This window comes from Mya arenaria, chromosome 3 (genome assembly GCF_026914265.1).
Source record: "Mya arenaria isolate MELC-2E11 chromosome 3, ASM2691426v1".
NCBI lineage: Eukaryota > Metazoa > Mollusca > Bivalvia > Myida > Myidae > Mya > Mya arenaria.
The window spans coordinates 48,541,542-48,568,163 of record NC_069124.1 but is presented as its reverse complement, the minus strand read 5'-3'; the positions used below and the strand labels follow the sequence as shown (position 1 = coordinate 48,568,163).

Genomic DNA, 26,622 nt, shown 5'->3' with positions numbered 1-26,622 from the left:
GTAATATAACAGGAAATTTAGAGGGCCATATCTCTGTAATAATATATTTTGAGCAGAACATGCTGATAATAATAATGCACATCTCATTTAACTTATGAAGCTTTCTGTGTTTTTTTGTTGTCTTCAAGCCAGACGGTTGCTGAGAAATAGCCAGGACAAATATGTCGGGATGGATAGATAAAGAGATTTAATGGAATGGTTGGCTATAATAATGCTGCTATCAAGTTTTTTTTTTGTCAGCATAAAAAAACAGTCTCCAACATTTGACCAAAACATTGTCTGTGTTTTGTGAATATTTATGACAAGTAATGATCAATAGTTCAGAAATATTGAAGTTACTACCGTCAGTGCAGAATGTGAAAATAAAGCATATTAAACTTAAGTTTAGTTGACAAAGAGGGGGAACATATATGAGTGGCCAATTCAATCCAATGCTCGCCTGGCCTTTTAACAGCACCCCAGACCTAAATGGTAACACATTACATAATTTGAGTGGGCATACTTAACTGGGTACCTAGACTAATTGACATATTGTTCAATTGTAATGCCATAAACTGCGTGATAATGATACATAACACGAGACGAGAATGATGCATGGTTAATTTGCAGACGATTAAGGATCACATTTTTCGATTTAAAAAAAAAATAAAATGAAAATCCACGAATTAAAGTACCCACAAACTTGTCTTTTTTGAATAACCACGAAATTTCAAGCCCACAAATATAAATGATTTCACAGTACCGTATAAGGTTTGTACAAAAGAGAACACAACTAGTCTTGAAAACAGTTTTATTTGTTAATATATAACTCATCAATAAATGCATAGATATGTTATTCTCCCACCTCAGATAAGTAGATCCAATAATTTAACCATGCTAGAAATTCTTATCTTGCCAACAGGTGAAGATAAAATGCCCGTATGGAACTCCTTTTTAATGGTCGCCACATTGTAATTACCTCCCTTGTTGAAGTCTAGTCGTTTGTAGCATCATGGAAACCTTGTCTTGTGGCAATATTTAGAACGCTAATTAACTATTTCTCACTTCAAATGTCACCTAAAACAGTTTTCACGCACCTTTTAAGAAATAATGCTTCACTCTTTTCCGAACTATTTAAAGACCGATTTGACTATTAACATAATAAACTACGAATTATCGCATATCCATACGCAATTATTTTCACTTAGCACAAAAGAGTTCCAGCAACAAAATGCATTATTACTTAACTTTTTTTAACTGAGGTAGGAGAAAAAGCATCTACCATAGCCGCTCGTGTAAGATGGGTTCATCCCGACCCTCGTGCAGGGTGTTTTGCGGAAACTCTGTAAACCTTGTTTCCGCAAAAAAACCTATGCTCGGGTCGGAATAAACCTATCTTACACTCTCGGCCATGGAAGATTAGTATAGTTTTCAAGTCTAGGTAAAAGTTAATAGGACGGAGACAGTTATTAATTCACCGAAAGAAGTACATATAAAACTCTACAAAAAGATGAATGTCCAGCATTCAATGTATGATATAAACACATCAACAAAAATAAATATCTCTGGAAAAAGCAAATGCATAACACTGGAATGAAGAACTTATTGTATCACAATAATTTTGATTAACTGGGACTTTTACATTGCAGCATAACAATACAAGAAATTCATGTATGTGTAAACAGTTAAGATACAAAACACTACAAAAAAATAAGATTAAGAAAGAAAACTAATATATTGTTATTTAATAATAACATATTATTGTTATTGTTATGCAACACATTTCAAATATACATTATAACTACAATCTTATAGATATTCTTACAAAAGCAATACACTATAATAATTGCTACTCTTGTAAATGAATTCTCTATTTGTTTTTACTTGTATAAAAATATGTCTTTTTACATGAAGGAAAAATGCTTGATAAATGCACAATGGTAATTTTTCAATAAGAATCATCTTTTATCCTTTTTTACTGAGATTCAATCATGTAGTTGACGAATTTATAATTAAAATAAAAACAATTTGATTTAAATGCAATGGCAAGACCAAAATGTAATCAAAATACCCGCTCCACAAAATGAATAAGTAACAAGTGCATGATCAAAGTGCGTTCAGAGTTCATGAGACAGTTTATATCCCATCAGCGTGCGTATCGTGTGCCTGTTCGGTAGGTTTCTACATGGGGTTTTCCACAGAGGCAGGCAGGCGGCCCCCCAGCTTGGTCACAACATCCTTCATCTCATTGATTTCTGAAACATTTAGAAATATGGAATAAGAAAAAAAGTCTAAGAAAGAAAGTTGGTGTTAAATAGTTTTATATAGCAAAATTTGTTTCTTTGAACCACTAAGTTTGAACAATGCATTCCATGGAAAGACATATAGGCATTAGTGTGTGTGTGTGTATGTGTTTGTGTGTAAGCTTATTTATAATCGCACTCAGGGGTCAATTCGGCAAGTGCTCTGATAAGATTGTTTGTTATTTTAGGTTTTTAGAGCTTTTATTAGTGCCCAGACAGAATGTAACTCGGTTAGAGATAAATAGGGGTCCCTGTGACAGTGCTATACACTGGTGCACATTAAAGAACCAGGGTTTTCTTTAATGTGCACCAGTGTATAGCACTGTCACAGGGACCCCTATTTAACGTCCCTCCCAGAAGACAATTAGTAATATAGGCATTACAATATAATTTGTGTGTTTATGTAAATAATTAAAACTTGCTCTTATCTTTCACAAGTTACGACTTCTCTGAAGATATAAACCAAACTTCAGATCGTACAGGTGAACAAATTGTTTAATATTTTTAAACTTTTAGAATTAGTTTAACTTCTACCATCTACCGTTCAAAGTTGTAAAGCTACATTAGAAAATGCTAATACTGTCAAAAAACAACAAATCTTTGGCCAATCTCGTTTCCCCAGCCTTACGTAGTTTGAGGTCCTGGTTTTCTGTGATGAGCTCATTGTTGCGAGCGGACAAAAAGATGGCATCCTGTATAGAGTCCTCTAGCAGGTGGCGGTAACGCTGCTCGATGGCCGCTTTCTGCTCCTCAAACATCTCTCGGTAGTTACGGAATGTCTGAAAATGCCAATGATAGTGGTTAGGATTATTCTTTTGATATAAATTAACAAGATGCTGAATGTCAGCATACATTTTGCTCTCTGAATTATACCCTTTTACTGTTATCTTTTTCTGACAAAACGCCATTTTTTCTAAGTATAAAAAAGAAATGGGACTAACTTTTCAATGGCTTACCCAAATGGCTGCCAAGTGAATTCAGCTATCATGTTCATCCTTTTTTTAATGAGATTTTAAAAGCCACATCAAAATTTATAATAACTCCATGCACAAAGAAAGGAATTTAGGTTCACATGTCAGCTTTTAAACTTTGTGGCAGGGAAACAAAAAGTACACAAGAAAGTCCGACCTGGTAGTGTTGTAACTGCTGTAGCTCCATCTCCTCCTTGTGCAGCCTGTGGACCTCCTCCAACTCCCTGGCCATACGAGCCTTCTCCTGCTCCACACACTGCAGCTGAACAGAGAAATAACAGGGATATAACAGGGAAATAGCAGCCGAATAATATAAAAAAATGAACAAAATCTCAAAATGTTTAATTGAAATCATTGTTGTCTACAGTATGTTAATGACCATAGCCAATACTGATTCTTGCTTGACAATACATGCCTTAGCCAGTTATGAATGTTCATGAGAAAAACTAGATTTGTTTGAGTAAGTTTACATGCATTCTAATTCAACAGAGGTTTGATTATGATAATTCTGTGGTACGCATAGCATCATCACTCTGGTGTACAAGAATGGTCTTCATGAAAAATCACATTTTCATTCCTTTCATCTAAAAGTATTCTTTTCCAATCTTTAATTCTCTCTGTCCATACCTTCAGAGTTACAACTGATTTCTCTGCCTTCATCTCAGACACCTTGACCTCCAGCTCCTCGCCTTCCTTGGCCGAGTATGTCTTCCCATTGGACGTGTGCATCTGGATCTCCGCCCTCTCTGCGTCCACATCGAGCCTCACTCGGTCCAGCTCCTCCTTCACAAGACCTTTGTTGGACTCTTCCAATCTGTGTCGCTCCTCAAGCTGAATTACACCGGGAAAAATAATTTAATTTAAAATATCAAAGTAATAAATGTATACGACTTGAATAATACCAGAAATTACACAAAATAAACAATTTATTGTCAATCTGGCATAAAACCAGAAATCAAATCAAACAAAAATTTACCATTTCCAATTTTTAGTTATATTTTAAACACAATCTAAAAAAATATTCTTTATGATTATCGTTAACACTTTCTTTACCTCAATTTTCTGTCGAAGTTCTGCTGAGCCCTTCATGTTGGACATCTGTGACTTTGCTCCCTTAAACAAAATGTTACTACTTCTTTATCAGTTCAGAATCATTCACTAACAAGTTGTGTTGGAAACCGGTTCCAATTTTACTATCGATGATAGGTTCCACTCAAGTAACTGATTAAAGATAGTACAATTTATTTTAGTATTAAACTCATTAATCATTATATGTATATATGCTATGTCTATGATTGAAGTTATTAAGTGCTGTTGTTTACAAAATAGTTCATTTTCTTGCTCACTGTGGCTTTCATCAGCCTTTTTCTTATAGATAACATCTGAACATTTACTTATATTTCTTTTTCTATTTTTTTTTCCGATGATCAATGATAACCAAATACAATCAATTGCCGCCGATTTCAGGCCCAGCCAATCGTTTTTTTTTATCATAATCGATCATCGGAACATCACTACTAACAAGTCTGGAAACAGCAAACAATCTACCTGGATTGATAACCAACCAGTGTTTAATTAATGACAGCTTAAATAAGCCCAATTCTGTATGAGGAATGTTGCTATGACAGTAAGAATGTTACCACTTAAGTGGGATTGGGGGTGAAAAGTGGAGGTAGGAGGTTGGGGTATGTGTTACTTGTTTCTCCATGTTCTGTCTCTCCTGTACATCCAACAGGGCCTGTTTGAGCACTTTGAGCTTGTCTGTCTCTTGTTTCAGCGACTCCTTCAGCTTGTGAATGGCCGTCACCAGTGCTTTGTTCTCTGACTCTGACACCTTTCCTGTAATACAACACAAGCCACATGTAGCTACTTTAATCAACAGTACTGCTTAAAGGACACGCTTATGTTTCTTGACCAAAAGACATTTTTTCAAGGTGTGGCATCTGAAATTGAAAATACTAATATAATAATTATTTTATTCTTTGATACCGAAATTGCAGAAAAAAATACAAGTATAAAAAAATTGGTTTAAGTGGGAGCAAATGTTTAAGTGGGAGCAAATCTAGGCCTGTAGAGTGAAGAAAACTGACAACAAAATCAGTTGCCCACAAGGGCTCTAAAGGATAAGTTATCCTTTAAGCCTTTTGTTGAAAAGCGTTACTAACACTATTCAATATCGTGGACTTCAAAGACTATTTGAGCATATATCAACATTTGTTGAAGGGTTCCAGCCTTCAGTATCTTAGTTTCAACAATCCAATTCATTTGCCACACTTTATTATATCATAAAAATGTGCATTTAAGAAAACATGAGCACAACATACTCAATGCGCTTGTCAGTCAAATACTAAATAACTAACCCAAACCTTATCATGTATTATCAAACACCATTTGAGCATTTAGGTTTAGGAAGTTACAAAAAGATTAAATTACATTCAGGCTGGATTTTTGTGACTGGTTACTTGACAAGCTCAAATGTTAACACTTATTTAAATTAAAACTAACCTTTTTCCGCCATCTTGGAGTATTGGGCTATTTTCTGCTGGAGTTCAGCCTTCAGTCTATCTACAGTAGCTCGCCTATCCTTGTAAGCAGCATTGGCCTGGAATACAGCACATGAGCTAAAAATTGCTGCTTTATTGTGGGAGACATCATAACTATGTAAACTGATTTACAACAGAATACATAGCATGTCGTAAAATATGCCTTTTATTGACATATTGCTGATTGCCGATGTTTTTTAAAAAATTATTGTTGTTTTATAAAGCATGACATCAATGTTTTGTCTGTTCTTGTTAACAGAACTGTAACATAATGGTCGTATTTTTATGTTCAAAAGTCAAATGTGTTATATTGATGGCTTTATAGCATAAAACTGTGGCAATGCCTTCTATTTGAATTTCTATATAGAGCTAAGCCAGCCATAAGCAGATTTAACACTGACCTGGTCTTTTTCCCTCTGCAGGGCCTGTATCTTGTCTTGAACCTCTTTATTCCCCTTCTTTCCACTGTCCATCACAAACTCCAGAATACCCTGTCAAACAAACAAAGAGATGTTTGAAAATCATATGGGCTAAACTGAAGCAGAGTTTTTAAAAACCACTTCAACCATCACTCATAAAACACTGCAAGGTGAAGTCATAAACAAAACTAAGGTTTAACTCCATTTTCTTACTTAAGAAACAAAAAAGTAAAACAACAAATTAGTCGAACTGTATCTTATAAATGCAAGTAAATAGGTCGTGTAAAAGAAGAAAATTGAGCCCAAATGTTTAACCCTTTTTAGCCAAAAATGAGTATCATCTCTTCCTTTGAACTATTTTTCCTTGCTTTAATTGTTATCAACAATTGTAAGGCATATCGATGGATAATGAACTACTCAGTCAAGGAAGTAAACAAGACTGTTACCTTATTGGCAAGATTAAGTTTCCTCTCCTCCTCAGAGCGAGTGGAGGCCCGCTGTTTCTCGTCCCACGTCTGCTTCTTTGCAATCTGCAGGTCCTTTACCAACTCCTGAAGAAGAAAAAAAAAAAGAGATTTTATTTGATAACAATGATGTTAAGGTAAGCTTATGACATTATATCATGGCACAACATAGATTTGATATAAATCACTATTGGAATAACACTTAATATTACTTCATTAACAGGCTTTTTGGTGTCAGAGGTAGGACTCTTTTCTTTATAAATGACTAATGCTTTGATCCTGACTTGAGTGAGTGCCCATTACAGTACAGATTAGCTCACTGACCAACATTTGATATACATAAGCCACTATTCGCGAATCCCTGGATGCCCCAACATACCTCCATCTTCAGGACATCATCCCTGTTGGGCTCAGAAGTGGACGCCAGCTTGTCTCTCAGACGGCTTATCTCTTCACGCAGCTCTGAGATTATCTGGTTTGTCTCATCCTAGCAATTACACAGAGAAATGCTAGAGTAGTGTTGAAATCTAACCATAGCAGAAAACAACTTTGCATTGACCAGATACTTCCAAAATATTGTCATACATTATCTTTAGTAACATATCTAAAGATGATCATACTAGTGTTCAACATCTTACCAATTGATATAAGAATAGGTTATTTTGATCATAACCATCAGTCCAGATTTTTACCAAAATGTCATCTCTGCTGTCTACAAATACCAGTGACATAATGGCCAAACAATAAAGTTAATTTGCTTGAAATCATATACAGTTGTACCCCGTTAGCTTTAACTCTGTAGGACCATTAAAAATACCTTGAGCCTTGTAAAATTCTGGCAAAGCAAGAATATTTACATTCAGTATAAAGGAAACGGTCCTTTACATCTTATTTGAGCAAACAAGGAATTCGAGCCAACAGGGTTCGACTGTAGGTCAGCAAAATACAAAACAAGCATGAAAAACAATGGACCAGTCCAAATTCTTACCAGGTTGAGTTTGACCTTGTTCTTGACTGCATGGGCGTACTGTGCGAGGGTGAGAGTGTTCAGATTGTCCTGGTGGGCCTTATCGACAGGGGAGACAAGCGCGAACATCACTGTGATAGAGTTACCTCCCAGAGACTCCTGTATTGGTTGGTAAGCGATACATGTTAATAAGAGTCTAACATAATAACTTTAATACCTGGTTAGACCCTAATTTACTGCCATTTTGACAATTACATGATATATATTGCACATTAAATATTGTGATATATTTCTACAAACATACTGAAAGACTAATTTATTTCGCAATAAAAAGTTGTTTCTACAGTATGATGTTTCAGGCATTTCATCATAAGGAGTTAGTAGATGGGAACAGGTAAGAATTCTACAAAAAATATAAGATTAAACTACACTTTTCATGCGGAATACAACCAAAAACATATCTAGTATATTGTAGGCCTAGACACCTGCAAATACTAATTTAAAAGCATTCATTTCAAGCTACACACATACTATTAAGTCCGTAGTATGGGAGACTTACCTGGAGGTACCTGGTGAGTTTGGAAGCCCTATATGGGATGGCAGCCCCCTTTCTGGGCCCACCCAGAGCATTTAACACCTCCTGAATTCCCATCAGGCTGTAAGTACATGTATACATGTATAACATACTGGTAAATACAATTTTGGTAACACTGTTTACTACAAACAACATTGTTATATTTAAATATAAAATAACTCAACTATGCTAAATGCATCTTAAAGGTTAATGACCATAGAATGTCAATTTCTCTATATAGCTTTACCTATTACCGACTTTAAAGATTGCTACATCTGATTTTAACAATTTATTGTATATCACTGTTAAGTGGCAAACATCATAACTCCTTAATAAATATTTTGAGATGGCGAAAGAATATGAACACAAATCTAAGTCATTACCCAGCCTGGACATCAGGGTCTGATGAGGAGGGTGGGGCAAGTCCAGCAACATCCACCAGGTGTACTACAGACCGGAGCCCGACCTTGCTTGACTGCCTCTCCCTCTGCTCAATCACCAATGTGAACACGGCGTGCGCCCGTGGGCGGTGGGCTCTCATGTCAGTAGAGCCCATCTTGCGGGCCCTACTGCCCTGGTCAAAGTACTGGTTTACCTCGTCTACGCTCTTCACTATCAGCTCAGACAAGCCATCTACAAAGCTGGAACCACAAACAACATGTCTTAAATTACTCAGTAATTATCCATATCTATCTTAACATAAATGCAAACAACATGTTTTGAGTAATAATCCATATTTAAAGTATATACAATTAAATCATGAATGACTCAGTAATAACTTATATTTATTTTTTTATATATAAATAGAGGAAAAAACATGAAATAGAGAAAAAAAAGTGTAATAAGTACGGATTCTACATAAGGACTGTGGAATTGATGCCTTCATGTAGAAAAGCAAATATGATTCCTATGAAGGAATCAAGTTGTTACAAAAGATTGTGTGTGTATTTTAAAGTCCAGCAAAAAACTTAAGAATAATAATTTATTATAAAAATAATAATTTATTATAAAAATAATAAAGTATACAGATTTTTCAGAAAAATATGATCATCCTGGGCTGGAATTCATAAAGCGTCTTAAGTCATTTGCTCAAGTCACTTTCCTAATTTATGTATTTTCATTGGTCATATGATATAAAAACGTAACAATTTCTGAAAAACATTATTTCCATTAATGTATAATGACCATATTGAAAAAGGCATACTTTAATGTTCAAAACATTTATATATTTCTATTAATTTGATATGATAATTTTAAGAAATAAACTGAAGTATGAAAATGACTAAGGATGCCTCACGAATACAGCCCGTGACCTTGACTTGATAGAAATAACGCATAACATGTACATACATGCCCTTGGTGGGATGTTGTCGGATGTTCATCGGGCTGGTATGAGGATTCAGGAGGTCCGTCATCTTCTCATCAGCTATCTGTAAGGATTAAAAGGACATACTTGTACATGTAGTTATCTAGTAGGATTCAAATTTGTTTTCTTAATTCAAATCCCTGCAATCGAATCATTGCATGGAGCGATTTCAGATCTTTTTCGATGCTGTCTTCCATAGATGTTTGCCAAGGTGGACAAATGGTTGTACTGATGTTTACATTTAAAAATATTTTAACCATTACCTTACAAACTCCTTCTTATGGCTTTGACATTAAGGTATTATTTAGGGATTCAATCAAAGAAAAGAATTCAAAGGTCAAGCTACAGAATTATTAAATAAATAAAAGAAGATGATTTAAGGTTATCATACGGTAAATCCTTTATTGAAGCAAAATAAATTTAAACCAATCTGCATATACGCATTGGCCGAATAATTTAATAAATGTGTTGAATTCATAAAATTATATGCCTCACCTCAAGATATGAGACACTGATGAGGAAGTCCTTTCCTGACTGTCGACTGGCCATCTCAAACACGCTGCGAGTGAACTGAAATACCACAAAGGTCCATTGTGGAACTCAAACAAGTTTCTCTGACTAATTAATGGTGAAAGATCAATGGTAATAGATCTATGGTTGTTTAAGGAAAAGTATGTACAACTAAAGTTGTCAAAGTTTGTTAATAACCTAAATTTAATGAATGAATTATTCTCTTACAGATTAGTAAGCCTTGCTTAAGAGAATATATTTTCACATGTAATATTCTTATGAAGCATGTTGTTAACTCATATCCTAAATAGGCAATAAAAAAAAATAAAAAAAAAAGCTGTCTCACCTGAGGTATTATTCCCGGGTCCTCTTCAGTTCCTGACATCAGCATGGATTTTCCTGAACTGGGCTGAAAAAGAAGAACATTTCATATATATATTATGGAAGGTGTGTTTACAATTTAACAGCTATGTTATATAAAGATATATATTTTTTTCTTCTTTTTGTACATAACCGTTTTAACTACAATTTGCTGCAGTATTGTGTAATGTTATATTAAATTACATTCACAATTAAAAGTTAACCCTTCCTTCACAACTGCATCAAGCAGTTTTAACCAGAACGATCAACACTTACACCTCCGAGAGCAAGCATCGTGACATTGTAGCCCTCGAGAGCCCTCTGGGCCAGCGTCTCACATCGCTCCTTGTATATCTGCGACTGAAAAACAAACAAAGCTTATATTCAAACATTAAACTAAATCCAAGAACTGTTAAGACATAAGCCAATTGTTCAGAACTTTGTTAAATATGATAAGGTGATTTACGACATTGTTGTCAATTTTTAGACATGTAAAATATTTGAAGTTTTTTCACCAAATTTACAAAGTGGTCTCAAGTTTGATAATTTTTACTTAAAGATAAACCAAACAAAGCTGAAGGAGTCATCTCAAGTCATGTTAGAAATACAGCAGGTCTAAAATGTGTATCTATTAAACATCCAAAACAGTAACAAGTTGAAAGTTATCAATTCTGTTGACTTCAACAAAGTTCTGAACAATCAGCCTAACACCAGCCAATATCAATTTAATATACATTGTATATTGAATATATTGGATTACTATATATATATATACAAATTATCACTATGTTAAGAACCTTTTAATTTCACATTTCATACATCTGTGTTCATCACATATGTGTCTCAGTATCTAAATATATATATTATGAAGCATTAAAATATTAAATAAATACATAATTCAAAGTGTAATAGATAGAGGATCTGACATGAGTTGTCATTTAATACCAATTTTTATTAAACGAGTTCAGGAAAACTGTTAGTTAGCGAGCCTTTGGCGAGCTTACTAACAGTTTTCCTAGACGAGTTTAATAAAAATTCGTATTAAATGACAACGAGTGTCAGATTCTTTTTATCACATGCTTTTTTCGGTATTAAATGGCAAAAAAACCCTACCTGTTTTACCTGCGAGGCTGATGAGCCGAATATCACCAAGTGTTGTCATTTCCCGCGCTACATGCATTGCAGGAATGTAGTACCAGGATTTATTTAAAACAGCATACGTATATACCCGATCGTTTTAATTCCGTTTATTTAAGAATGCATTCTCAGATGATATCCAGTAAAAATCACACTGTAAACACTTTAATTTTTACGAAATCTTTCTTTCTGTTATACCGGAAGTGAACATAAACATCATGACGTCATCTAGTAGATGTGACGTCATAATGTTTATGTTCATTTTCGGTTAAAATAAACTAAATTTTGGACGCTTTTAAATTTGCTTTTTCAAGATATCAAGACGACATACTTTGTTATCCTCTTAATATTTAGAAAGAAATTCAACTACTCTAACAAAACAAATATTTATTATAGAAATAAAATAAGAATTGATTGTTTGGTATACAGGAATATTACCAATTAGCAGTTCCTTTTTGCTAATTAACTTTTTATATAAATGCGGAGCGATATATTTTCTGACCAATAGATGAAGAGCAATGTGATATTACACATGTGTAATATAAAAAAAATACGTGATGGTTATATTAAACCGGAAACAAGGTGTAGCATGTGATAAATATATATTAGTTTATGACAAAAGCTGATAGCTTATAGAATCACTCTTGAGTCCATATCCTGGGTAGAAACCAGTATTGGTGTCCATTTTGAGAGGCTGTGAGAAAGTAACCCTGGTGGGGATTGAACCCACAACCTTTTGGATGAGAGGCGGACACCTATGCCACAAGACCAGTCTCACAATAGGTGTATACATGTAGTATAATATTAAACTGTTTGCTTAATTAAACAACTATAATCAGATCCGAGACATTCCCACAATTTATAGGTTCATGTATTGACTTACATTGGTATACTCAGGTGGGTATGCACCATCAAAACTGAAGCTCTGTTCCTTGCCTCCAAGCAGCACCACTTTATCTCCAGAGGTGGATACTCCAGCCTTCTGGCCCTTCTTGCTCTCCTCTGGACTGAATGGTCGACATCGGCCATATACTTTTATAGCAACAGACTCGGGCTGAAATTGTAAAAATATATCAATTTGACACCAAAGAAATAATACATGTATTGTTAAGTTTAAGATTCATTTATAAACTTGCAAACATGAGACATTATCAGTGAACTGATACTACACGGCAATCAATGCATATTTAAAAAAATTGGACCTACAGAACTGATTCCTTAAGACTGGACTGTTTCCAGCCCATACCCCGATAAAGCCAGGAGAGTATGACCCAGCCTGACTGGCAATACAGCCCAGTGCAAGAGATCATATGACCCAAACCATTATATCCGCTGTGTGGTCTTAGTGCCGGGACATCAGGAAAGCTTCCTACCACAACATCATATATAATTATTTTTATACATAAGGTATTTATTTATTCTCATCACTTAAATATTGCAATTTTGATACTTTCACTTTTCTTTTGGATGTTTGTGTCCAGACTTACATTTATTCCAATTTAATAGGTCATCTAATTAAAAGCTCTTCTTTAATTCTAGCATGACGAAATGGTAAATTTGTTGCATTTTGGAGCAATATCAAAATTTATTATTACTAAAGTAATTAACGAATATCATAGTTTTTTTGGGGGGGAATTAAATCTACACCTTACACCAAAATTCAACAAAACTCATTGACAGACATCACCAGTTGGTGAATATTCATAAGACAGGGAGAGAAAAAGTGTATCAAATGTATATTGTTTTAAAGAGAAACACATCAGTAATCAAAAAACATAAGCTGTAATGAAATAGGACAAATCTGCCACTAAAATGGTCCAGACCCAAATGACCCAGATTCATTCATCTTCGTGCAATATCAATTACTGTAACATAATTGATTTCAATGAAATGTTTAATTAAATAATTAGACAACATATGTTTTGTACGGCTCATGCATGCTTTTATTTATTTCATTCATTTATTTATTTATAAGTATATATAATGTCACGGACCTATAAAGGTCCGTGATAATGTGTGTGTGTGGGGGGGGGGGACATGTCAATTTGTCATGATATCCAACATCTTGAAGGCGAATCTTTCAAACTATCACAACATGAATACATCGCAAACATATTGGCCTCAATAATAAAAACAAAATGATATAAACACAGGCTTGGAAATATATCTAAGGTTTTAAAATACCATTTTGTCCAATTTGACAACTTTTCCAAGGTACCCGTGTAAATAAACAACTATTTGTGACGTTTTACACGATTTATGTGCTCAACACACAGAATAATAATCGATTACAGAGCAGATAACAGTTTTCAATTATCGCAGTGATTTTCAAGTATCGGAGACAATATTTTGGCGATATAAAGCAACCTTCAGCTTTATTTATATTCTTAAAATGTACACTACCGTAATTATCCACGGATCATAAGAACCTCATCTTCCACAAATTATGTTTCCCATAATATAAATTCACATATATATATATAAAGATGAAGGGTAGCTTTAACTTGGGTTATATTCTCTTTGTGCACTATGCTCCAAAAACCTTAAATGACTGGGGATAAATGTGTACATGTTTAAAGCTCTATGGAAAAATGTATTACTGGAAATAATTATAATATAACATCATGATTATCTACATGTATATAATACTTTGTCTGCATACAGTTCTGCCTGTTTTGTCAATATACACATTATAAATGTTAGAATGTATAATTATATAACATCAGATAATGATTGTTCTCCGATTCAAAAACTGCACTTTCTAGAACTTGAAAAACGGTATTTTAATTTTAAAACATGATACTCGTTCTTATAAACATACAAAGGAGGAAAAACGCAAAACTCTAAACTACACATGTAATCAATATTTTACAGTACACTGTGATTTCCCACACGCAGGAAACCGGTGTCCTTTTCTCGATTTTTTTCCATGAATCAAATCCTAAATTCCCAACGGAATTACTGTGCATCTTTTGAATCTCAAAATGAGCAAAGACCCAATTTTTCAACCTAGAGGATTCAATGACCCTAGGCTGAACGTTTCTATAGAAACCATTGATTTACTCAGCGATGTGGCTTGTTGGATTAAAACAGACTGCAAGTTAAGCTGTCTGAATTCCTCCTCTTGCACATGGGTCCACATTTGTCGCAACCCCTATGGTCCCAAATTGAGAGATGTTCAATGCAAATGTATTTATATAGAAATTATAATTTATACAATGTTGTATTCATTTTCATATTTTGTAATAAATCCATTGATAGTTTTCTCTATTTTTTCAATTCAAGTAAAGGAATGACGTCACCAATACGTCATATGTACTTCCGTTGTGTGGAAAATTCTCAATCAAAAAAATGTTCTTATGATTGATAGACATGTTTTCACATGCTCAATACACTGTAAATCAAAACTATCATTATTCCTGAAACTTTTATACCTTAAGTTTCTATTCTTGCTTGATTTATCATTTAGAGTAGAGATTAAAGCATAAACCGCTGCCCTATAGTTGAAAGATCATTTTGGAAGATCTGTCATGGCGGACGGTGCAATTTTTAGAGTTTGTTTTTCAAGTGGAGTGATTTTTCTTAGGAATAACTTGCCCCCCCCCCCTTTTTATTGGCTTAAAAGGTAATTTAAAGCTTGTACTTTAAGAATATATGTGGTTATCATAGCCTGCATTCGCTCGAAATGCCTTTAAATGTTGTCTAAAAATTACAATTTTACATTGAATTATATAGGGAATAACAATGGTGGTGTGTAACCTAAAGTATGAATACTGAGAGCTAAACCGGTTTAAAAAATATATTATATTAAAAAATTGTTGTCTGCTTTTCCAAAAGTAAATACTCTCCTAAAAGGAGGAAAAATGGCGTCAAACTTGAAGCCGCTTTGTAAGTTTGGTGAAAAATGCTACAGGAAAAATCCACAACATTTAAACGATTTCAGACACCCAAAGAGGAAATCGGAAGAGGTCATTAAATATATGATTATTTAGTAATAAAATTTGGCTCGATCGGATCTATTTTATCCATATGTTTGTGAGTTGGTCTGAAAGAATACTGAATAGCTCGCGTAAAACAAGAACTTAGTTAAGTACTAAAGAAGAAAGAAATGAATAGCCCATAATGGCATAGAAATTGCCCCTTTGATGTCATTAGGGTCACTGCAATTTAAAAGTGATATTCTAATAATCTCTACTAAACAGGCACCACAATGGGGAAATACATGTATAAAGGCCCGGTCACACCGCAAGAACTTTGCTGGAGCGGTGAAAAAAAATCATCACCGCTCGTTACCGTTCACCAGGAGTTGGCCCCCGTTAAGGCAATATAAGTTAAGGCCGTATACGCTCGGCCACCGCTTATGGTCCCTCCTACCGCTCCGAAAGTTTTGAGCTGCACAAAATATTGCGAGCGATGAGGAGCGGGCACTTTTCCGCTCCGGCAAATTTCACCACCGCTCCAACAACGCCCAGTCAAAGTTTGGCACCGCTAGACGTAAGTTCGTGGACGCTTGGGTCCACTAGGCCAACGCAGAAATCTTGAACGCTGGACCACCGCTGCTTCGCCAGCTTTGCCCGGGCGGTGATTAAATGTTGCACAAACTTTGGTGGAGCGGTTGTAAGCGTTTTACAAGCGGACACGGGATTGCTGGAACGGTGTCGGGCGTTAAGGCAGCGATCCATTGCGGTGATTAACTTTGGTTTGGCGTTGGTATGGAGGTGTCGGAGCGGGACCAGAATTTGGCTATATATACGGGGAGAAATGGACCAGGAGTCCATTTGGAATCGAGCTGCCGTTGAGTGCAGACCTCATTCACATCGAATTTGCTCAAGGTTACAGTAAAACTGTACTACCATGGATGCTGAGAGACTTGCTATGATTGGTGCACTAGTCCTTTGCTGCTGCCTTTCCTTCTCCAGCCTTCCTCTTCTTTTGTCCACGTGGCATGACGAACTTCAACTATCGACTTCTATCAAAAATCTATCAGAACTTCTATCAAAGCGATCCGTTCAGCTCCGTAGTCAAAAGCGGTATGCCGCTAAACCAACTTTAAACCCCTGCCGAGCCAACGCCCGCATGCACAGAACGCCGCTCTATCAATGCTCGCGTCACCGCTAAACCAACGCTCGCTACCGTTAAGCCAACGCTATAATAACGCCGGCTTCAGCGATGCACCACTAAGGCAACGCCCGTGTTTTCGATTTTTTCCCCATTTTGTGCGCGGTGACGAGCGTTGTCAAAATTCGGTCCCCTCTCCCTACCGTTCAAGGAACGCTCCAACAAAGTTCGGGCGGTGTGACCGGGCCTTAAAATGTAAATAATTTTTATTTTTTTTATTATTGAATGTATTCAGCTTCAATACGGCACCATTTTAGGAAATATGGCACCATTTTTGGGCTGTCAGGTATTCTCCTACCAATTTTACGGTTCAGTTTGTCTGACCCATATCGATTCGAAATATGTATATTCTTTCATTTAAAAAAACAACAATTTATTTTAGCTGAAATCACTGTCATGAAAAGCCACGCTTCTCAACTAATATGCTGGTATGAAATGCATACAACAAAGAATTATAGTAACACATACTACATAGGAGAAGAAGGGTTTTTCAACTTTGCATACAACATACACAAAGAAGATTGTTAAGAAACGCATTCAATATAGATTAAGAAGGAAAATATTGACATTGAACTTTTATTGTTTAAATTAATAAATTATTATGTTTATGAGTTTAGTCAAGCGTAAAAATAGTTCATTCACTTCATTTTTGATTTCAGCGTTTGAAAAAATAAAACATAATTGATTGTTTTTCAAACTATTTGTTTTGTTTTAAAAGGGAATAAAACCTCATAATTTTTATACTGCGCCCCACTGTGCCCCCTTATTGCAAGAGTGGAGGACTAGCACTGGATCATTTCAGTCCGAACTTTGGTTCAATAACATTTATAAATGCATGTATCAGCACTTTTGGGTGACATTTATTTCACAGAGAAATTTTGTCCAAAATGATTTTATTTTTGATGATTTTTTTATTCCCCAAATTGCCAATTATTACTTGACAGTTTTCAAAATGTAGGTACTTTATCCCAAAATTGACAAAAAAGGCCTGAAATATCTTTTGAAATTGATAAATTTGATGACATTTTTTTCAACTTGTCTATGGTCTTTTTCCCTAAATGGACAGAAATAGTCCTGGCTGTTTATCATGTCATAGGACCCAATACAACAAAATCATATTTGTTGAGAGGTGACATATTGCTGCGGTTGCAGCATGCAGTTTGTATACAAATTGTTAGCATATGATATGGGAATCAGGAACCATATAATATCTTACGATAAAGTCTGAGAGCGCCGAATGTAATTTTTAATGTTTAATTTGTAGGTCCATGGTACTGGTATAATTTTACTTGCAGACAAAAATTGGAGGGCTTTTGATTGTTGTTTTTTTCAACATTGGGAAAAAAACGTTCATTTAGGTTTGGGAATGGGTCTGGATGTTGGGCCAGTGTGGGAAATGTTGAAACAATCCTGAAACTGGTCTGTATGGTCTTACTATCAGGGCTTTATTGTTTCCCAGTGACAACTAAAAATAAAGTCTGAGTGCACCGAATGCATTTATTCAATGTTTATTCTGTTCATTCCTGGTACTGGTATGAATTTACCTGCAGACAGATATTGGAGGGCTGTTGGTTGCTGTTGTTTATTCATCATTGGAAAAAAATGTTAATTTACTTTTAAAAGGGAATGGGTCTGGATGCTGGGCCTGAGGAAATAGTGGAAAAAGTCCTGAATCTGGTCTGTATGGTCTTTCATACTAGGCCATATTGTCCCCCAGTATAGACTGTCACTGTATTGTCTGAAAGTCTGGGCTGTATTTTCCATACTAAATGTTTTAACAAGGTTGTCACATATTTTGAGCTAGGATATGTCATCTTTAATTCCGAATCATATGTCTTTACCATTCTTCTTGAACTGATTAAGAAGGAAAAAAGAAGATGACTAATCATAAATAATAAAGAAATAAAGAACCTACAAATGCATCTATGATGTATAGTAATGATACCTGTAAATCATCTTATAAATAGGGACAACAACCTTGACAGAACACAAATCATACCATACCTTTAATTGTTGATTTTGACCTGCAAATGTAAAAATAAAATATCTTGTGACTCACAGGAAGATGAACCAGAAACCAAGAAAAGACAAAAAGTCCAACAAGAAGGGAAGAAGAAGACAATTGATGACTTTTTTGGCCACACAAAAAAACAACAACCAACAGAAGTTAATGATGAAGAAGACAGGGCTGAAAACCCTTCCGACTCTGGTGCTGAAGATAGTGGAGAGGATACCGGTAGTGCAGGCATGGCCTGTTTTATAATTTTCTTTACTATTTAAATAGTGGATTCTATAGAGCATTTCGAACACATGATGAAGTTTCGTTATCTTTAGATCTTTTTATCTGTTTTTTCCAAAGACAAAAAATTGGTTATTGAGGTATTGTCATAGCCTAAAAGCCTTTGTGTCATTGGCCTTGGTGGCATTGTTCAAACTTGAACCTTGGCCATAACTCATACACAAAGCAGTTCATGTTATTTAAATGAATTTTGGTACACATGTTGCCAGAGACATAATGCACATGTACAACAGGGCACATAACTTGCTTTAAGTATTATTGAGTTGTGCCCCTTGTTTGTAAGAAACAAGAACAAATGAGTGTAAGCATAGGGCTTCATCACAGGGGCCATAAACATTTTTTTTTATTTAAGCCTATATTCTATATATATATACACATATAAGAAAATAATTTGTTTGTAATGATCATTGTACATGAAATTCCAAAACACATTTTAGCAAAATACCTAAGCGGATTGTAATTGAATTTGTTAACAACTCAATTCAAAATTATTCAGATACAGTAAATAATTATATTTACAAAGTTAATGTTAAAAATTATTTATCTGTACAATAGCATGTGTTTAGTTATTATTTAAAGACTAGTATTGAAGCTTCTATTTTTGTACACAGTCAGCCAAAGTTGGGTTATACACATTAGTTTTGAAGCTTTTGAAAGGTAATGCCAGTATGGTAATCAGGATCGGTTTAGTTTAATATTGAACAATCTGGACGGTAACCTAGCAAAACAACCTAGAAGATAATCATTAAATAACAAGTTTCCAATTTGGGCAAGTGCATGAGATTCCGATTTTATTAGTCTGACATTGTTGCTCAGGAGCATGCAGAGGAAATAGTGAGGAAGAGAAAGAAGGTGAGGAAGAAGAGGAGGTTGAGGCACCAGACTCCCCTGCCGATGTAAAGGAGAATATCCGCGCCAAGTTCCTTGTTGACATGCCAGGAGATTTCTACCAGTTCTGGGACTTCTGCAAGGCAGAGAATCCTCACAAGCCCTGTGGTAACACTTTGATCATCGTGCAGTGACTAATTCTGCTTGTTAACTTTTCCCCATGAAGACATTCTGATAATTACTAAATTGAATAATCATATGCTAAGTAATGTTATCTGACTCTTGCAATGGGATTGAACTTCGCTTACTAATACATGTTCTGATATATACAGTTTTAAACTTGAAGAAAATTTATCAGCTGGCTAAAAACCCTTAACATCAAATATTTATTTGATGTGTAAAATGAAGCTCAACAACAGATATGATTTGTTTATTTGAAGTACACAATTTATACTACGTTCAGTATCTCCAACGTTCCTACTTTATGAATAGGCCAATTTTTTCCTACTTCTTGTTAAAACCTATCATTACTACTTTAGTGAAAAATACTGACTTATAGATCTGTGTGAGTGCATCCTTAAGTACCAATTCTATTTTTAGATGCCTTAAAGGACCTAGGATTCCAACTTGTTGGCCCATTTGACATTCTTGCTGGAAATCACAAGGGTAAGACAAAGAACCAGCATGGCAAACGCCCCAACTTCCTGCTGCATTGGAGATACTACTACGACCCTCCGGAGTTTCAGACTCTTATCAAGGGAGATGACTCCTCTCAGTTCCACCTTGGTTACTTCAGGTACTGGTTTAGGTTATATGCAGGGCTGGATTAAGTATATGTCATGCACATGTTTATCTTGACCTGATAAATTTTAATTGCAATTCTTTAGAAGAAATTATCATTGCTATTGAATATTCATTAAGCTGCATTTTTTAGCATAAAGTGCTCACGGTGAGCTAAATTGATCACCCTGTGTTCAGCATCCTTTTTGGTTACTTCAGGTACTGGTTTAGGTTATATGCAGGGCTGGATTAAGTATATGTCATGCACATGTTTATCTTGACCTGATAAATTTTAATTGCAATTCTTTAGAAGAAATTATCATTGCTATTGAATATTCATTAAGCTGCATTTTTTAGCATAAAGTGCTCACGGTGAGCTAAATTGATCACCCTGTGTTCAGCATCCTTTTTGGTTACTTCAGGTACTGGTTTAGGTTATATGCAGGGCTGGATTAAGTATATGTCATGCACATGTTTATCTTGACCTGATAAATTTTAATTGCAATTCTTTAGAAGAAATTATCATTGCTATTGAATATTCATTAAGCTGCATTTTTTAGCATAAAGTGCTCACGGTGAGCTAAATTGATCACCCTGTGTCCAGCATCCATCGTCAACATTTTTGGCTTTAAACTTAACGAAAAATCTCAGAAATCACTTGCTCCATTTTTCTCAAACTTTACTAGAAAGATTCTGTCCCTTCCAAAATGTTCAGATGGTTCCAGAAAATTGCACATAAGGGTCACATAAGTAAATGTTGTCCTCGATCAAGCTTGTTCAAATGATTATCCCAAGGTATTAACTGACCATCCATCGGGACCACCTCTTTATATACATGTAGACTTACATAGGAGGACAGAAGTACGAAATTGTTAATAGCAGAATCTTAAAAACTTGCGAATTGCGAGTTTAAAAACTTATACTCTGGCACACAATTTAGGGCCCTCTTGGTCATTAACCCATTTATTTTGACTTAATAGATTCTATATGATTCATACATTTCCTAAGGCCTATTCATGTGTATTGTTAATGTTGAGGAGTTGAATGTAAGTTGTAACCTTTAATCCACCAGCCTTCTTGAAGTGCTGATAAGCCATGAGGTTCAGTTAATAAATAAAAGGTCCAGATATAAACTGTGATAACTGTTTTTTCCAGGGATGATCCAAGTGAGATGCCAGCGTTTGTTGCCTCCAACTCTGCTGCTGTAGACTGCATCATTTCATCTAAGGGAGACAACTTGTTTGCAGCTGTCAAGTAAGGGATTTTTATTTCCTTGGCTTTTAAATAAGACAGTTACCTTTCTTTAGCTTGAAATTAAGAAGTTACATTTCCTTGGCTTCAAGCTTTCAAGTAAGGGAGTAACTTTTCCTTGGCAATAAGTAAGGAAAAACTCTTTTATGATGTGGCTTGCAGAATGTTCAAGAAAAAGATAACGAAATTCTTGTTTTACTAAACATTTAATGTGACCATAATATAATGAGGTTTTACTGCAATGAGCATTTGGTAATTTATGTCCAATAATATATAATACAGTTGCTGCTTGGAAGAACAGCTCAAGTCTAAGGACACAGATTCCAGCAAGAAGGCCATGTTGAAAAGCCTGGCTGAGAAACTGAAGAAATTTGCAGGTAAAGGTGCAGTACTGATACATGTACGAATTAGATCTTCAATGTTTTGCACTAGATTTAAATTGTATTAATAACATATGCACTGCTTTAGATGAAAAGCATTAAGAGTACTTATATTTCAAGTTACAAAGTGATTTTTATTAAGTTGAAAAAACATTTTAATGATGATGATCGATAATATTAAAAAATTGATTGGTTGGGCCTGAAATCGGGGACAATCTATTGTATTTGGTCATAATCAATCATCAATTTAACTGGCGAGTTCTTTTTCTTTTTTCCTCTCATTATTTGTGTTTCATTAATGACAGCCAATTTTCCCCTTTGAGTACATTTATATATTCTGAAGTGATCAGTTGCTATTGTTAACGATCAAACATACACATTGCATAAGCATAATTAAGGATTATGAGGTATTGCACAAGAATAAAACTACAAATTAGGTATTATCAGAAACCGATTGTACTTTGGATATTCGGTTTACATGAGTAGAACCGATTATTGATAGTCAAACTGAAACTGATTCTACACTACTGTTATGTCCTCTGTCCTTTTAAATGATATGTATGTCTTTATACCCTGTAGGTGAAAAGGGACACAGCCTTGATGTGAAGTCCAAGGGTATGAAGGATCGAGACAAGCACGTGGTGTGTAAGTCCTTCCACAAGGCAGGTATCGTTGTCCCTGTAGACGAAAATGAGGTCGGGTACAGGGAGGTCCCTGAAACACCAGGTAAGCTGTGCAGGCTTTGTAAACGTTGGTTGGTATGGTGAAACTGAAAGAGGTCTAGTGGTTTAGAAGACCACTTCTCACCCAAAGGTTTGTAGGTTAGAGCCCCACCAGGGGTACTTTCTCATGGCATCTCAAAAAGGACACATTACTGTCTTCTGCTTAGAAAGGGGACTGGAGAGGGATTCATAACAGCTAGCAGCCATCTTTACAATATCTTTACAATCATGCAAATATAGATTAGTATTAAATGTTTGATTTGCTTAAGTTGTTTGAGGTGAATTTACATTTGTTAGTTTTTTCAGCCTTGTTAGTGGCAGAAATTCGGCCCCATTCCCCTGCTGAAAAAGTATATATTTTTCTCCTGCCCAGGTAAAGAAGTCCTTTTTTGTAGTAGCATTGACCTCTTTACAAAGCAATTGTAGCAATATAGTGAATTTATCTAGATTTGCTGAATAAAAGATTTGATTACAAGTTAACAATCAATGTAAGTAATATTTCTCTCTTCTCACAAGGCTATTTTTCTCTTATCAAAGGGCTGGCCACTATTCCCTTAAAAGTGAAAAAAAAACACTGGAATATAGTTGACATGTTTGGGTCGATTAACGCTTAATATTTTTTTAACATAATTACCAGTACCAATGTTAAACTGCGATCTTAGCAAAATTTATTGACAAACAAAAAATAAAATAATCGAATACTTAATCTTATTTACCTTAATCTCTATTTGACAGTGGAAATAACAGTATGGAAAGAGAGCCAAATGAATAGCCAAGTCATATTTCAATCATTGAGCAAAAGGGCTTACTTTATTTTATTACATCACAGACTTCCTGCAGACCCTGTCTAATATTGACAACCAATCCATTTTCTTTGAATGCAGTGCAGACGTGACTTGTGGTTGATGATGAAAGGGATTTTTCGATATCTTTACATGTTATAAAGTAATGTTATGAACACTCTGTCAAGTTAACATTATTTTCTTCTTTATTAAGCTATTGGATAGTTTAAGCGTCTATGTCATCACACCAGGATGTAATTGTGAGTGAATGCATCACTTATATGTCTGTATATATAAACTTCTATCTCAAATTATTGCATGTAAAACGATTCGATGTGACTAAATGTGGGACGTTTTCATGTACAGGTTTCTTGTTGATGAATAAATTAAGTGTTTACAGTTGTTATTTGGTAAGAGCTGATATGAGCATTTCATGAGCCCTAAGCTGGGCAGACTTTTAATGGCCATGAAATTACATATGCCGATGTAACTGCTGTGTTTATTTTGCATTTATTGTATTTTGAAAACCATTAAACATATTCACATGAAACTTTGTAATTATATTAACCTCAACAATGCACATTTGTGTAGCGAATTGCCTTTAAAATTGTCTTGCACAATACCCCTTGATAAGCAAGGGAAAAACTAATGAGATTTTTCATCCTTATGTTGTGTGAGTGTTTTAAAATCCTATTTAAGCTTTATCCAAACATGACATTATAAGATTTCAATTACAAAAATAAATGTCACTTGTAGATATAAACATTTCCCAAATTTTATGATAGATAATACATGGTTTAATTCTCCCCAGAATATGATTACAAATTACAGCCAGTGTTCTATAGACAGTATGATTAATGGAATAAATTGTTTCAGTATTTTCCTGTGTGCTAAGCATAATATTTAGAGATTTTACCCAATTTTAAAACGCTATTATTCCCATATATTTTAGTGTATTATTTTTTTTGTAAAATTCAGTATATTAATGAAATTCTCTTGATTACCTTTCTTTCCAGTGGACCCCAAAGATAGGCAAGAAGATTGAAGAAAATAAAATTTGTTATTTTAGCGTAAATTTCTTTTTTGTTTTGTTTTTCCAGTGAACCCTTGGAAGATGTTTAAAAAGATAGAAGCATATTATCTTTTGTAAAATTCAGTATTTTGATGTACATTTCCTGTTTTCCATTTACTCCAGCTGACCTCAAGAAAATATTCAAGAAAATAGCAGACAGTAAATCCGAGGCAGAAAGAGACATGAACTACGAGCCACTACAGGAGCTTATAACCCTGATACAGTTTGCCAATGATGAGTGTGACTATGGGGAGGGGCTGGAGCTCGGCATGGACCTGTTCTGTTATGGAGGAAAGGTGTTTCACTCCACCATTCTGCAGTTATTGCCCCTGGCGTACATGCTGTTGAACAGGAATGAGTTTGGAAAAATCATAGAAGCCCACTTGAAAAACAGACAGAAAAGTGCTGATCTCAGTCAGTTATGAAGTGTTAAGACTATTTTTGTAGTACAATACCTCATGTCATTAAACTGTGAAGTTAAACAGGAATGAGTTTGTAACCATCATAGAATGCCTAGAAAAGTAGACAGAAAAGTGCTATTTTTAACCAGGTTTTCACTAAGTGAAACCTGGTTATTAGAATGACATACGTTGTTGTTCAGGGGTGGGCAGCGTCAAAATCACCTATGAAACTGAATCACTTAAGTTAGGGTTGACTTATTATCACCAAACTTTGTTTTTAGGAGGAGCAAATGTAGTCCTTTTATTGGATTGCGTTTGTGGCCCGTAGGGTCAAGGTCACTGTTACTAAAAAAACCAGTTGAAACTGAATAACTTTAATTAAGGTTCACAGATCTTCACTTAATTTGGTATTTAGGAAGAGTTTATTGAGACCTTTCATTGGATTGCGTTTTGGGGCCCCTGGGGTCAAGGTCACTGCTACTAAAAATAGAAAAATGGTTGATACTGATTAACTTTAGTCAGGGTTGACACATCTTTGGTAACATTGGTATTTAGGAAGGGTTTATAGAGACCTTTCATTGGATTGTGTTTGGGTCCCCTTGGGTCAAGGTCAAGGTCACTGTTACTAAAATACACTAAAATAGAAAAACGGTTGAAACTGAATCTCACAATAAACGCTGAAGTTCTCCTGCAATCATTAAAAAGCTGGTTTCATCGCATTGTGGTGTTTTCTTATTATTAATTACATACCTCATGTCCTCAATTGATTGAATTAAACTAGATATAAAGCATGAGGTGGTCATGTGTCTGCCTCTCATGGAAGGCGCCCAGGGGCCATGATTAAGAACAGTCCCAAATCAGTCTCAAGAGTCTCAAGAGAAAAATTGACAAATCCATGCTATTTTAACTTTCTTTCTAGTTGAGTTTTGATGATGAGATTTACTTCTCTGTAAAACGAATGGAATAATGATGATTCTTGGTATTTTAATAAAATTGCTTTTTTGAGTGTAGACTTGGACTTGAGACTGTTAGGAATCATATCCCAACTATTGGGTTCCCTGGGCCAGATTCATAAACCATCTTAAGTCATTTCTTAATTTAATTTAAGTCGATTTCTTAAATTGTTTATAGTCGAATTGAAAGAAAAGTATAACTGTTTTTGAAATATAAGAACACTTTCCAAACAAACTAGATTCTACATGTATATTAACAACGTATATGCACAAAAAATGGAAAATTATATTACTTTCATAGCAAACTATGCAATTGTTTCATTTTAAGTTTTGTATTTGTGAAATTCTTATCAAATCATTAAAATATTTCATTCCAGGATTTCATATCCAAAGAAACGCTTACATGTTATATTTTGATAAAATGTATAATTTAGAATAAATGA

The 26,622-nt window shown here is 34.9% G+C and overlaps 2 protein-coding genes across 3 annotated transcripts; one reads left to right on the top strand and one right to left on the bottom strand.

The window, feature by feature from the left end:
* Positions 1-784: 784 nt before the first annotated feature.
* Positions 785-13,832, bottom strand: LOC128226817 (chromosome-associated kinesin KIF4-like). Its single transcript, XM_052936886.1, has 19 exons — positions 13,778-13,832; positions 12,477-12,647; positions 10,733-10,816; positions 10,443-10,505; positions 10,082-10,156; positions 9,571-9,650; positions 8,604-8,861; positions 8,206-8,302; positions 7,668-7,805; positions 7,059-7,166; positions 6,662-6,766; positions 6,198-6,287; positions 5,759-5,855; positions 4,950-5,092; positions 4,307-4,366; positions 3,881-4,084; positions 3,411-3,515; positions 2,911-3,061; positions 785-2,234 (listed from the first exon to the last, which is right to left on the bottom strand). Exons 1-19 carry the CDS (start codon positions 13,778-13,780, stop codon positions 2,161-2,163), a joined length of 2,106 nt encoding a protein of 701 aa, XP_052792846.1. The 5' UTR covers positions 13,781-13,832; the 3' UTR covers positions 785-2,160.
* Positions 13,833-15,456: 1,624 nt separating this feature from the next.
* LOC128226533 (histone PARylation factor 1-like) lies at positions 15,457-26,236 on the top strand. Of its 2 annotated transcripts, none has more exons than XM_052936460.1 (8): positions 15,457-15,561; positions 18,773-18,947; positions 19,827-20,006; positions 20,439-20,634; positions 21,774-21,872; positions 22,152-22,246; positions 22,829-22,975; positions 24,949-26,236. In XM_052936460.1, the coding sequence occupies exons 1-8, from the start codon at positions 15,457-15,459 to the stop codon at positions 25,248-25,250; spliced, it is 1,299 nt and encodes a 432-aa protein (XP_052792420.1). In that variant the 3' UTR covers positions 25,251-26,236. The 2 variants fall into 2 exon arrangements, with proteins under 2 accessions (XP_052792420.1, XP_052792419.1); XM_052936459.1 differs by having other exon boundaries at positions 18,773-18,956.
* The last annotated feature ends 386 nt before the right edge of the window (positions 26,237-26,622 follow it).